Raw genomic sequence first — 15,432 nt, 5'->3', positions numbered from 1 at the left:
ATCTTTCCAATTCATATTGTAGGAGAATTTATATTCTTCAGATGCACAAATAAATAATGAAGAGCAGCAGCAAAGTTACACTTATTACACGTTTTGATTACAACTTGGCTGAAGAGGTGCCCCCTTTCCCTCTCCTCTTTTAAACAGAGACACCAAAAAAAAAAACCAAACCCCAAACTATTAGGAGTGTTCAAAAAGCTATTAAAAAAATCTAAGGAAAATCTCATGAATCACAAATCATTCATTTCCCAGAAATGCATGGAAAAATTTTAATGGACATCTCCCTAAGGATCACAACGTCATTTCTGTTAGAAACAGGAGAAGGAAGAGGAGCAGACTTACTGCTGGTATTGACTTACTAGAATAACTTCAGCAGCAAAGAAAATTAAGAAATATTATCCGATCCTCAACTGTAGTGATTAACTGGAGCAGGGATTTAAACATACCACCCTACAACCTAGGTGAGTGCTGCCCTAGTTACTCAGTCATTTGTTATTGTAGCCTACAGAGTAAGTCAGTTGTTGAGGATACCTCCTTCTTCCTCCCTGACTTTCCACAAAGAGCGTTTGTACAGCTTAGTTTGCTCCAAGCTGAACAGAAATTCCAACCCCCCTTTTTTTTCCTAAATAAACAAAATACTTGTTTTCTGGCCAGCCTGACAAACAATGATGAACAATGATCAAGTTCTTCAAATATGGGGCTGAATTCAGCAAATCATTCATACATTTACACGTGCACATAAGGACTCCCAGGTGTAAAATTAGTTGCTAGAACAGGTATCTACAATTAAATATGTAGATCAGGGTGGGCTGGTTTCCAGAGTCTTTGCAGCCTCCATGAATGGGAACACAATTTGAAAGGGTTCACCTTCTACAAGGTTGTTGCTACTTAACAGCCCTTTATTAGCCTTGATCCCTAACTATAAGCATTCATATTTAAAACATGAACTGTTGAATGTACATGTGCAACGTTTGTAGTTATTTGAGTATTTTTAAGCATAAAGTTATTAATTCTTCGATAGTCTTTAATCTGCAAATCACACAACTGAAAGCTAAAGTCCATTTCTGCAGGTCTCCAGTCACAGTAATAGTGGACCAACCCTAAAAAGACACCATGAGCCTCTTGGTAATTTGTCTTGGGAAATAGTGCAACTTTTATCTCATGAAAAGATAATAATTTACATTGTTATATTAGGACAAAGAAATGCAGAAAAAATGTGCTAAAACATAGGCAGAGTATCAAATAGTCAATAAACTGAAGATTTAAGTAAACAATTCATTTTTATTTGCATTCTTATTTGTACACAGATTTGTTTACTCTGTTCTCATAGTGAAAAGGGATTCTTAAATGACACTTTCAGCCACCAATAACTTCTGTAATTAAGATGAGTTGCAGTGAAAATGGGAATCCACCTTTCACTTCCAATATTTACAAGGAAACTCATGACTGAAACCTAGTTCCTTCCTCTTTCCTCATCAATTCCTGACCATCTCATATTTTCCCAGGGAGTCAAGAAAGAGGCTGAAAGGAGATGGAAAGGGAATATGCACATAACTACCCATTTTACCTCATTCTTTGAGGCTCATCTGTGGTGTTTTCGCTGTTGCTGACATGCAAGGAAGACCCAGCTGTCAGGGTTCATCTCTTTGCCACGTTGTGAACAAGCCTGCAGAGATGCTGCACCACTGGGGCACCTTGGTGACTTCTTCCCCTGCAGGCAAAGTGCATTTTCTGCTTGACATTTCCTAACTGCCAGAGGCTCAGATAACAAAAGCTCTATATCCACCCTACATCAAAATGCTGAAAGCATCTGGGACTGCAAAAAAACCAAGTCTGTACAACAAGACACCATCTCCCCTGCTTTTCATGAAACCCACAGCAAGAAGCTGCTATTTTATTATTCATGATGACTTACTTTGGGCATCCTCTCCTCCTTTATTGAAAGCCTGGGCAAACAATCTTTCTAACTGATTCTGTTGACATATATGAATCCATCTGATTTCCACTAACAGAGGTAAAAAATAACAGATGCATTATAATCCACCACCACATCAAATCAGGGTTTCCAAAGATAGAGGCATTTAAAATACACTGCATCTAAACACAAAATGAAGACACTGCCTTCTGCAACCAAAAATATGAGTTACGCTTGCGGTGTTGGGTTAGCATGACTTGTACTCATCGGGCAGGTTGAGGGGTTTAACAGACCTCCTTTCATCATATTGTAGCTCTTAGCACTTCTCAGAATAATTACTTTCAAAGAATATAACAAAAAATTTTCAAGGTATTATCAAGAGACTTACTGAAGACAAGACCTGTGCTTTCCACCTGTCAATTTAACAGAAAACCTATTCTTGTCAACAGGCTGACATCACATGAACAAAAAAAGAGCTTATGTCTGCCAATACTGGGTCACTCCAGTTTTTCTTCCCCTCTTCAATATTTCCTATTATTCCTTTGCCTACTGCACAAACTGAATGCACCACATGTCTTTATTTCCTAAAAAAACAAGCCAAAATTGTAACTTAATAGAGCCTTTGCATCTCTAGCTGCTGATAAACAAGGTCAAGATACTAATGTACGATGCAATACACAGGATCAAAATGCAAACAGTTCAAAAGGTCCAAGAAGCTGTATTGCCTACAAGGGAAAAAAAATATATCTCCAGAAACATAGGAGTCTTTATTACTTATTCTTGGTTTTCTCCGCTCCCCACCACTCCCCAACCCCCCTTATTTGATTTTGCTTTGCTTTGCTTTCTTTGATGTTAACAGCTGTGGTTTGTTTTTCTTACTTGCTTGTGTGAATTATGAAAGTTAGTAAACTTTACCCCTGGCCTCCCCACAGGGTCCCTATTAGAAAATATAGCCCAGTAAACTTCAGAAAGCAAAACTCTTATTTTATTTTTATATTAAAAAATGGCAACAAGATTTTTATCTTGTTGCAATGATGCTTCTGCATGGAAATGTCAGTGAAAAATATTTTTTTTTCCATCTCAAAAGGTAGCTTCAACTTATCTTACTTTTTAAAGATGCTATGGGATGGCGTATTGCTATACAAATGACTCTGAATACGACCATAGCCTTACACAACACCTTGTGTATGTAGCCAGCAGTGACACAGGGAAAAAACATTACTCTATTCTAACATGTACATATATTGAAATATTTGTCTAAATTCTCCAAGTTCTTCAAAGTAGACATGATGCCTTCTTAGGAACCATCAAGATTTTTGTCTGATTTTGCTTTTGCTTTTCAAAAGTATAGTTGTGGAATCAACAAATATTTATTGAAAATATCTCTTTTAGAGATTTAGATTTTTCTTTGGAAAGGCAAATACTTAGAATATTTCTCATAATAAAGTTGGGTCTTTTTCAGCAAAAAACTCCATGTATTCCTGAACAAACATAAATCAATAGTATGGTTTTATTTTCATATAAATGTTATGTAATAAAAATGCTAGTTGCTTTCTGCCTAAAATTTCTTCTTGCATACAACCCAGAGGTGTACTGAGCAAAAAACCCAAGACCTGGAAATTCGCCTCTGAGCTGGGGTAGATGTTTAAGTCCATGACTCCAGGGCAGACCAGGATTTTAACCCGAACAACCTTACAGCTATCTCATGTCAGGAGAAAAGCCTGCCTAGGCCAGCGTCATGTCAGGGACACTAATCTGCTGCAGACTTTCAGCCCAGAGTTCAGGCATCCTGGGGTCAGGCAAAGACCACCCTCCCAGCGCCTCCACCCCACCGCATCTGTCAGAAAACATTAAATTAACGCCACAGAATCGTTAGGACTGAAAGACACACCTCCAGTGCTGGAGTGGCTGCAGTCTGCCTGGGCTAGCTGCCGTAATCTTCCCTGAGATCAGCCATTTCCACTGCACATACACAGCAAAGTGCCCATTTCTGGTTTTCTCGCTGTGCAATGCAGACCTGAAATGCCATCTTCATTACTAAATCGCCCTCTGTCCCAAGGGCTTCTGATTTTCCATGGTGCTCCTTACTCAGAAAGGTGTGTATTTTGGTGAGCAGAGCCAGTGTTTCCGGTTCACCACTAGTCACCTGTGTCCCACAGGGAGCATTACTGCTGAGCTTGAACTGTCCTTCAAGCACATTCATCTAAACTATTTTCATACACATTTTTCACATCTTTCAATTGGATGAAAGTATAACCTGTGCAGTTAGTGCCTCTCGTGTTTTACTATAAAAGAGATGGAGATGACAAAAAGGTCCAGGCAACAGTAACCAGCCCATCCCCAAACTCACAGTGTGATTGAGGTTTCCTTGGCAGATAGAAATTTTTCAGACTGAAAACAGAGGTTCCATACAACTCTAGGGCATTTAAATTTGCATGATTCTTTAACTTGTGTGGAGGGGGGGTTTCCCCAAAGGATGTAAAACCAAGTTGAAATAACAGTGCTGACTTGTCTATTTATTTATTTAAGATATATCATTGGCATGTGAGTTTAACTGGTACACTTTAAAATGCAGAACAAAAATTCTAACATCGCGGGGGAGAAAATATCCTCAGCACATGAATGGAAAACCTTATTCAGAGTACAGATATTTCCTGTTCTTGGTATAAAGAAGAAAGTATTTGTTTACTCAGTCACTGTATTGTTGAAGACTTCTTAATAAAGTTTTGTTAGTATACCACATAAAGAAGTAATTAACACACCTCCATTTTAAGCTGCAGAATTTATATTGGAAAAGAATACCTACTTTCAGGTCAAAAGTTATTGTTGCTGCACTTGGAGGGGAGGCTGTAAATCTCTAAATTTACACAAATCCTTCTGTGCCCACGTATTACTGCTAATGACTACACTGTACATCCAGCTTTTCTATGTGTGCAGAACAGCTTATGTATTTTAATTAGGAAAGAGGAATCAACACAATAACCAACAAACCCAAACATTTTAGAATGAGCACTAGAGATGGGTTTGGGGTTTCTTGTTCTCTCTGGCACCAAGTCCATTTCTAAGTTCTTACTCCTAAGTAATCAGCTGGAACTCTGCCACTCATAAAGAGTTCAGACTTTAAAGGCAATTTAGACGAAAGCCCAGAGAAGTGTACCTCAAGGAACTGCTCAAAAACAGTGTTTCTGCCTGAGGTATGTCTGAAGATTTGAGAGATAAGGCATCTAGTAACAGTTAAAAAAGTATAACCCTGAGGAGCAATCTGGTAAAGAGCTCAGGTCAAGAAAACACTTGTCTCGTTCTGTTAGGCTTCCTGGCAGTACACTCCTCGCGCTTCTAAGCAGCAGGCACACGGGCAGAGCGGGTGTGGTATTCGGTACGGCCAGAGACTCAGCGTAGCTGAGACACACCGAGAATTAATCAGCAATTAATCAGCAGCGTCATTACTGTCTTGTGAAAACAGTATAATAATAAAGTAATATGTAACCAAGTATATTTCAGATCTAAAGCCAAAATAGGTAGCCTATAAAGAGTTTATATTTATTCAAGAGGAATGTATAATTTGAACACCATAAATAATGAAGTCAAGGAAGGTACTCTTTTTTTTTCATGAAATCACCATTCATGCACAGTGATGTCTATTTCTTTGACACAGCAATGGAAGAGGTGTTAATTCTATTGTACAACTGCAAAATGTTCCCTTCAATCTTGCAGCTTACTAACATACATCTCCCCCCCCTGCTTTGGCACAAAGGCAAGAGTATGTGAGAATTTACAGTCTGTCCATTTCCTGTTTCACACATACCAGTGTATTGTGTTAGGAAGTGTGTTTTCTGTCAAGGAAATGCTGACTTCTGTGAAGGACTACCAAAAGAGAACAGGCATGACAAAGACCTTAAGCTTCTGGACAGGCGTCATCAACCTGGATGGTCTGGCACTTAAAGTTAGCTGAAGCGAAAGCACAGGATAAAATAAGCACAAGGCTCATGACTCCACATGACAGAGCCTCATGAGTCAGCAGAACAAATCTCATAAAGTATTGCTCATAACCCTCTAAAAATTTACTGTTACAGTGTTAACATCCAAACACAAGATGGCCTACAAACTATGTGTGGTTAGTAATACCTGCATTAGTACTACGATTTCCACATTTTCTCACCCTGAGCCAGATCCTGGTACCCTTGTATAAGACTCCAACACCCCTCAACAGCACCCACGAAGTCAAGCAACAAGGGCCATTTTGAGATGACACAGTTCTTTTGAAGTCACTTGAGAATACTGTATTAAAATTGTACTATAGGAATTCTCTAGAAACCGAAATTGTATTTGGCACTTCATAAACCAGAAAGACACAGCTCCAGTTCAAGCAGCTTAAGAGACAGTAACGGAAAGGTCACTGAAAGGAGAGGATGGAGGAAGGAGACAAGAGCATTAGTTTACAGTTTATAATAATTTGCTTCGATACTTTTGTTTTCTCAGGATAGGGGGGTTTGGGTTTTATTTTATTTAGATCCAAGATATACATTAATTTCACACCAGGTAAAATTCAGTCTTGATACAAAGAGAAACCTTTCTCCATGTACCTGTGGTTCAGTTGCCATCTTGTGTGGATTTTGATGTCGTGTATACTACACGCAGCCATGGTGGGGGGGTATTGTCTAACTAGTGTCAGCCTGTTTTCCCACTGTTATTAATGTTCTTTGTTTCATGCTATTTTACCCCAGGAGTCAATTGATCTATGCTTTGGACATAGTTGTGACTACTGCGCATTGCCAGTGAAGCAGAGATGGAAAGTGTATCATAATGTTACTCTCTGAAAACTAACCCCTAATGCTAGGGTTACAGAGAGAGAGGCCAGTACAGATCAGAAATGAAATTTCTTCTCCATATAAATTCTGTTGGAATTAAATGCAGCCTTATAGTAGCATCTTAAGGAAATTTTCTATCTGACTTGTCTCAATTAGAAAGTTAGTCTTATGAAGCAATGCCAAGAAATCAGTAGGACTGAGGTAGATCTGTTCTCCATCTGTGATCCATCCAGACACCTCACACTGTACAAGTCCCATCAAGTCACATTCTACTACATATGAACCTGCTGTTCTGGTATTTGCACAAAAGATGGTTTATAATTGCTCATTTAAGGACCATTTCTACTTTGAAATATTTTATTGCTTGCTATGATAAGAAGCATGGATTGGTTAATTGCACACAATTCCTAGACATGATTTTCTTTTTTCCTCTCCAGGGCACTACCTAATCACAGGCTAATTCTAAAACCATACACAAAGCTAAGGAAGAGGAAGGGTTGGACCCAATGATCTCTTGAGGTCCCTTCCAACCCCTACGATTCTGTGAAGAACAAAGACATGGTACAACTCAAAATGGGACCAATCAATAGGACTCCTCTCCTGAAGATTACCTCACAAAGACCTCAGAACTGGGAAGTGAAACTGAGGGAGCTTCATAAATTTGTGCCTTCCTCTTCTCCATGCTCACCATCAGTCATATTTTAAGTTAAGGCTCCTTTCATCTAACACCTGTATGTACCTAGAATATGTACAAATTCTGAGTCTCATTTAACCAGAAAATCATATAAAATACATATTTTCCAACTGTGTGCTGGCACCATTGATACATTGCTGTAATGGATGGGCGGTGTTTAAATTAAAAGAAGAAAAATCAGAGAAACTGGATAAATTATCCACATGTTTAAGTTTGTTGATGACAGAAATTAAGTATATTAGTTATCCCACACTTAGTATGCAAAAATAATGCAGCAAGAGCTGCATAGCTGAAGTATTGTTATTGTAAAGATATACCAGGGAAATCACAGAATCACAGAATCACTGGGGTTGGAAGGGACCTCCAGAGCCCATTGGGTCCAACCCCCCTGCCAGAGCAGGTTCCCTAGGACAGGTTGCACAGGGCGGCGTCCAGACGGGGCTGGAATCTCTCCAGAGAAGGAGACTCCGCACCCCCTGGGCAGCCTGTCCCAGGGCTCCCTCACCCTCACTGGGGAAAAGTACTTCTCCATGTTGGTGTGGAACTCCCTGTGCTCCAACTTGCAGCCATTGCCCCTTGTCCTGTCCCCACAGACACTGAGAAGGGGCTGCCCATTCCCCCCTGCATCCCATACTGAGGATATTTATAAACATTAATAAGGTCCCCCCTTAGTCGTCTTTTCTCCAGGCTGGACAGTCCCAGCTCACTCGGCCTTTCCTCACAGGGGAGATGCTCCAGGCCCTTCATCATCTCTGTAGCCCCTCTGGACTCTCTCCAGGAGATCCCTGGCTGTTTTATGCCAGGGAGCCCAGAACTGCACACAACACTCAAAATGAAAGAACAGTGCTGCAAAATAATAACTTGTTCCACTAAGAAACATAAAGTTTGCTGTGACAGTAAAATCTGTTGTCACATGTGGCTTCATCTTTGATCACAAAATGAAATAATGCATGAAATAACTTTACATATGAAATAATTCAGCAGAACATGAGACGGGGTAGTATTTCTGCTATTTCCCAACACAGTTGCTTGGCAAACTTTTAATTTCCAGCCAGCTCTCTTACAGGATTCTTTAACTCTGCAAAGCCTAATGGGCCAATCCAGGCTTTCACTGAAGAGACAGTCCTCCAGATCAAAGGGCAGATAGCTTGCAAGCTCTGCAGCATTCATTTGGTTGCCAATCTAATTTACCCAGACTGAAATTGCATTGCAAGGGAACATACAGGAAAATAGAGACCATTTGTTTGTGTCAGGCTGCATGATGCAATTTTCTAGAGTTATCACATTTAGCAAAACATAGAAGTTCAGGCAGGAGAACAACAAGTGGTTACTGTCTGCTATCACTCAAGTTAAAAATCACTGCCCTCATTTAGGCACTGAAGTCTAGAGGGTGCCCTTCTGGCTTTCAATCAATCAGTCTCTTAAACTGGAGTCCCTTTGTATTTTCACACTGGGGTCTTTGGTATCACTAAAGCATTCCACTGTCAAAAAGCAGAGTTACCCTTGGCAACAAGGGGTTTTTTTGAGTTTTGACTTCCTTATCAGAGATTGGTCTGAAACTGAACATGAAGATTAACCAGCAGCTGCTGGTGGGCTCTAACACAGACCTTTCTTTAATTGAAAAGAGGCTCTCTTTTCGAAGGAGGTAACAATGGAAAACTTTAGTGCTTATATAAAAATATAATATAAAAGTATCTCTTCTCAGTTAATGCTAAATAATTTGTTCTGGTGATAGACTTGGCCTGCTTGCACTAGTCACACTCAAAGTTCAGGGCCAAAAAACTTACGTAAGGTTGAGAAAAAACCCAACATTTTTCCTAAGGGCAAATTAAAGAAAAAGTTTTTCTTTTGCAACTTCTGCCTCTTCTGTTCCCTGGCTGTTTTGGTGGGATACATATTCCCCAATTGATCCATCTAAGAGCTATATATTTAATACAGGCTGGTTATCTGGGTTGTCTTTTCGGTCAATGGAGAGAGAGACTGAACTATACAGAGGATGCTTGAGCTCCTGTATTTCAGACACCTCCTCCAGGATGACACAAATTGCTTTTTTTGGCCATTTAAGCAGCTGGCACATACCTGTAAATAAGTCAAGGTATATGACAGGACACGAAGCCCACATTTGTGGCTAGAAATCTACTGTCTTTAATATGTTGCCCAAATGTCATTTAGCATGCATGAGGTGTACTTAAGAAATACTGATCTTTGGCCGTATTAATCCCCAGCATGGGGCTTCTTGGGCATTCCAGCAGCACTGCACCTGCTCACACCACTCTCCTAAGCATGTTCAAATAATGCACACAAAAGGAGTGCCTTACACAGGAGCTAACAAAATGCAGCCTACTATCCTCCTTTCCAACACCAAATGCCCTCTAAAACTGGGCAGCCCGTTAAAAAATTCTCTTAAAGAATCTAAAAAATCTTGGCTCTTGAGCACACCTATGTTGCAGTAACTCTCTGACTGTACTAGTTTCAAACAAAAACCCCACAAAAAAAACCCAGACATTTAGGAACTATAGGAAAATGAGTAATTCTCAGAGGAAAGACACGTAGATACAGCAAAATGACCCTACTACACAATGGTATTTGTTAATTTACATAAACTGCTTTTCCTGCAAGTGATAGTGGAATTCAGTGTCTGGCGTGGTTTTGTTTATGGGTTTATTGCTACTGAAACACTGGGAATTACTTTGCCTGAGGAAAACACAGTATGTTTCAAAGAAACTAAGAAAACAGAAAATTTAAGGAGCCTTCAAGCTAGCATGGGCACGTTACACACCAAAGCCAAAAAGCTTCGCACAAACTGACTGTGGCACATCTGGCGCGTGGAATATACACACCATTCCTTCACCAGCAAGTACTGAAAATGTGCAGAACTTTACAGGCAGCATTAAACAAACATTCAGGAGTAGTGTGAGACTGCAGGTGTAAAGAATTAATGGAAAAGCTAGAGACAGTAGATGAAATACTGCATTTTAAGGTTTTCTGCTTGTGGTGGAAAAAAACAGCGGAGCACATGGGAGACCTGTGGTTAATGGGAAGCCAAAGGAGTGAATCTTTAGCAGACACAGTTATATTAATATAAGAAATTAATATATTTCTTATATTAATAAGAAATACAAAGAAATTAAACAAACAGGAGACATGGCATATTGAAAGCTAAGCTAAAGATAGCAATGAAAATGATGCATCAGGAGGTACAAAAGTAGAATGAGCACTAAAACCAAGCTTTGAAAATACAGCAAGAGCTGCATTGACCAAAACACATGGAAGTAGTTCCTGTGAATGTGAAATAAATTTTCACTTTCATGCTGATAGTAAACACCTGCATGAAGCCAGCCCACAGCAAGTTAAAAATAAATTCAGCAAATAGGGAAAAAAGAATTCACAAAAAAATAGCCTTACAAATTGTCAAAGTAGAGAGACACATGTGAGCACACATATACCCACACACACTGAAAATCATGGAAATCAGACATCTTTATGGTAACAACAATGAAAGGATCTCACAAGCTCCAGTGTGCTGCCACTAAATTTAACTTAAAAAAAAATAAAATCAAAGAGCAATAAGAAAAAAAGCTTTTAAAGGGATTTACAAGAGGGAGGCCACTGGGGGGACTCCCCTTTCCCGTGGGTGCTACTCTCAGCAAGCACCCCGGGCTCCCAGCCCCGGTGCAGCAGGGACTCTGCCTGCAAGGGTTCTGCACATGCAAGAGATGTCCTCAGCATGACTCCAGCAGGGTCACAGAAACCCTTTTGGGTAGGGGTCAGTGCATGGGCACACCTGTGTGTCAGATGTCCTTTCCCAGGTAGAATCGGTGAAACCAGAGAACTATCGTTAGGAATGAAATTGAGAGGCACGTTCAGGCTCAGTCAGAATAATGATACCTACAGAGAACTGAAAAAGTCCTCGCAAGCAATAGCTTCAAACTCATCTCTGGAAAGTCTGGGCTAATAGGTGGAGTGCTTTTTTTTCCTAGGGAAGCTACTGCTGAGGAAGCTCCTGACTTCTTTACGTGAGAAAAGTAAAACTCCCTGCAGGCCTGTAAGCCTGAGGCCTGCACCACAGCCTGAAGCTGAAAGCAGCAAACCCAGCCAATGCACACATAGCCGCAGGAGGGTTTCGCTGGCAGGCTGTGATGTGCCCTTTCCCACACCGAGAGCAGAGCCCACTGCTCAGGACCACCATGGAACCATCCTGCAAACAGCTAACTCGAAGAATGTTGGTTGTCCCACTATTACCCCCAAGTAATCCCTTTCACCCATTCTGCCTGTTGTTAGTTTCAAAACTGACCTATCAACCTGGCAATCGGTCCTGCGAACAAAAATCAGACAGGAGGGAAAACCTGTACAAGTTAAACAAATTTTCAAGCAGCCACTGTTCAGCAGGTAGGCAGCTTGAAGCTGAGGAAGGACGTACTCCTTCAGACTTGCAGAACCACCTCAGTGCCTGGTTGTAATTTGAATAACTCTTATCACTATTATACCCAGCTATTGAGAAATCAGTTTATTTTGGTTTATTTCTTAGCAGAGATAATTTTATTATCTCTCCAGGAGTTCCTGGAGGCATCAGAGATCTTGTAACAGAAGGCATTGTAGAGACATGTAGGAAAAAACAGTCCCTTCCCTAGGGAAGAACTTGCAAGGGATATGAAACAAAAGAAGATTGAACAGAGAAGTCCTAAACCTGGCTGAGGGCCTTGTTATCATGGTGAAGCTCTGTTCTCCATTGCTAAGTGCAGCAAAAGGAGAAATTACTTATCCGTGTCCTTATTCTACCTTTGAGATGAACGCAAGATTATAATCTTATCTTTTGCATAATTTACATATCATGTAGTCCAACTTGATTAAGAACAGTCAGTGAAAATAGATTGTTTCTCATTACCTGAGGTTCTTGGAAAGTAGCATGAATATTATATAAAAAGAAAGAAGAAACACGAGATCTGACATAATTTACCTTCAACTGATTTTTAGATCTCTTATGCTAGTTATTCCTTTACCCTGTGCTAACAGAAAAACCCAGACTTTCAATTCATTACCCAGAGAAGCCCTTTGATTCACTTCAAGTCATCAGCTTGTTCATGCGAGCAATCAGGTGGAGGACCATACCTGAGCTGCCCGGAAAAGATAGGACGGTATACTGGGACATCTCCAAACTTGCCTCTCATCATCCAGAGAATCATTTAGTTTGAGGGACATCAGAAATGTTTTATTTGTACAAGTTCTGATCTGGTCCCATGGGCCCCCATTTTCATGTGAGGGGCTTCTGTTTTGCTCCTGGCACTCTCCTGTTGGGTTTCATCCAAAGGGATTCAGTTCACAAGCACCATGACTGCTCGATGGCAGTGACCACACTGAAGCAAGAATAACTTGAGGATTTGTGTGAAAAGTGTTTTTCTCAGCCTAGCTAAAACACTAGTGTAGATGCATTCTAGGTCCAACTGTTATAATTTACCTAGCACATCCTAAATCCAAGTGTTATCTCGTACCAAGCTGTTGCACCACTGGATTGCATTTACAAAATGTTTTGACTGTGGTCATCCTGACAGCATGCAGGTAATCTTTTTTAAAATAATGCATGGTCAATGGAGGGTAAAATTTCCTTTCAGATTGGGAAGCTGGATTCAGAATCTGGCATTTGTTAACCAGAGATGATTAAATGTCTTGGCTTCTAACTTCAATGTTAGGTCTAATTTTTTTCTCAGATAGTTTCCTTTATTAAAATTTTGTGCTTTCCCAATGAAACTGTCATTTTAAAAAACACATTATTATAAAATGTTCAGAGTGATTTTTGTAAAGAAAGAAATGATAGAGAACAGCCAAAGAGTATATAAAAAAATCTTATTCTGGCTGTTGCACCTACCTGAGACTCCAGATCACCAGCAGATTTACATATACACACAGCTAAGTGCACACTTCCATGGTGTTGATGGCATATATCATCCAACAAGAGTGGAACTGCACTTCAGTGCTCCACAGAATCACACAGGAGGACAGAAATGGCCAAAGTCAGCTCACATGTACACCACTTAAGTAGACTAAATTATACATGAGATTAATTTGTACAATTTTCTAAACTTTTTTTCTGTCTGTGAAAATGAGTTGTGCGGTTTTGTATGAAAATGGTGCTATGGAAGGAATCCAGGATCAGGGTCTACTATTTAGCGGATGTATTTACACTTAGTATTTAACCAACACCGTTTGACTAGGCCAAATAATTCATCTGCCCTTCCTTTTGTGAAATTCGGTCTTTGTTTGCATAGCTAGTAACCTCCTGAGTAGCCCTAAGCCCCATCCTTTGTGCATCAGTAAGCAGTAGGAAATGTTGAACCAGTTTGCAAGAGTGCATAGATACAACTCCATGGTGACCCTCTATGAGTCACCTACAAAAGTCACTCATATGAAAATATAAGTTGTGCCCCTGAAAATAAGTGCTAAGAAATTCTTCTCTGTCCACAAGGTGGAAAATCACTGAGGATTCCATTCTAGTTTTTAACTTTATTAAAAAACAAATTAATGACTGGTTTCAAAATGTGATTTCTAAAATTATTCTGTTCTTCATACATCATCATAAAAATAGAGAATATAAAACTATTCTAAAAAAAAGAAGGTCAATGTTTTAGCTTCCAGCAACCAGTTTGGTTTTTTTAAATGACTAATCATATATGCAGTCAGACAAAACATTTAAAAAATACATCCAGAGAATATAAATAATAAATAGTTTCAGGGAACTGTTTAGCAGAACAGCATGTACCTACAACTTCCACCAAACTTAACATGGAAAGCATGATTCTGATACTACCGTTTTGAAGCTCTTTCACTGGAAAGAAACAAGCTAAGTATCCTGACACATACAGCATATTACAAGCTTTTCATAAAGGTCTGTGAAAGTAGCTGTCACAGATTTCAAATGTGATTAAAGATCAAGTACCTGAAGGCAGAAAATTTGGACTTTGCAATTATTCGTTCCAATAACTTGAGAAAACCCACAATATTTCATACTAGCTATCCATCTCTCTCACATCCACTGGATAATACATGCTAGTTTTAAATTTTAACCTTACTGGATACATTGGAGAAACATGACTGACAGTAACTATAAAAAGAGGAATAGAATTGTATACTTAAAAACATTAATGTGTTTAAAGAAACATAAAAATGGGGACCAGAGCTATCTCATGGTGCTGCCTTAAGCAGTGTAAAAGAATAGTAGCGAGTTGTTGTTTTAGGAGGTCTTTGGTATATTGTTTCTGGGAAGGAAGGTGAGAAACATCTTTCTCCCAGCACTCAAGCTTTCAGTTCCAAACTGAAAGCAAGTTAGAAAATGTGCTATAGAAAAACATGTTTACGATTGGGGGGTTTGAAATCACTTTGGAACCTGCTGAACTTTGTGTAGATGTTTCCACACTTTCAGTAATTTTAAAAATCTTTTTTCATAATATTTGGCTTTTACACAGCTGAAGATTATGGAGATAACGGAACCTGTGCTCACATGATGTAACATGGCATAGCTCCACTGTGGCCACTGCAAGAGAGGTGATTGGAATGAACTAAGAACCAGGCCCTTTATTTTAACAAAGTTCACCGTTTAATTATATTTTAATTGAAAATTACTCCCCGTTAAAAGAAATTCATGACATTCTTATATAAAAGTAGCAACTTGATGGACCATGCTTTTAGACAATTTTACTTAGTCTTTTCCAAAAATGTTTATAGAGAAAAATCATTTTCACCTTCATTTCCCAAGAGAGAGCGAGGACAGAGGAGGAGAGCAGGACAGGGCCCTGTTACTGGGCACCAGAATCTGGTCCCAGGCACATATACACACACACGACTCAGGTTTGTTACAAATTTTTGACAGTGCAGGAATTGATTTGAAGAGTCACTGTTACTTGAGTTCCTCTAGATTTGCTGTCAGAATCACTCACCTTTGTCACGTGATGCTTTTCATGTTGTATGGGAATCTTAAACATTTGGCACCAATAAGTTGTATCCTTGTCTGGTACAGGCACCTA

At 39.6% G+C, this 15,432-nt stretch overlaps 1 protein-coding gene across 1 annotated transcript in view; it reads right to left on the bottom strand.

The window, feature by feature from the left end:
- The window catches only part of MOXD1 (monooxygenase DBH like 1), a gene marked incomplete at its 5' end in the record, with an annotated part of 49,921 nt that overhangs the window by 20,992 nt on the left and 13,497 nt on the right, over positions 1 to 15,432 (bottom strand). Inside the window, one exon of the mRNA XM_084262023.1 lies at positions 15,346 to 15,429. Within this exon, the coding sequence (XP_084118149.1) occupies positions 15,346 to 15,429 (84 nt within the window). The remainder of the gene's footprint in view (positions 1 to 15,345; positions 15,430 to 15,432) is intronic.

The sequence above is a fragment of the Gallinula chloropus genome (genome assembly GCF_964237585.1).
Source record: "Gallinula chloropus genome assembly, chromosome: 3".
In the NCBI taxonomy this organism is placed as follows: domain Eukaryota; kingdom Metazoa; phylum Chordata; class Aves; order Gruiformes; family Rallidae; genus Gallinula; species Gallinula chloropus.
The sequence above is the reverse complement of the archived record's forward strand: the minus strand, read 5'-3'. Positions and strand labels throughout refer to the sequence as shown.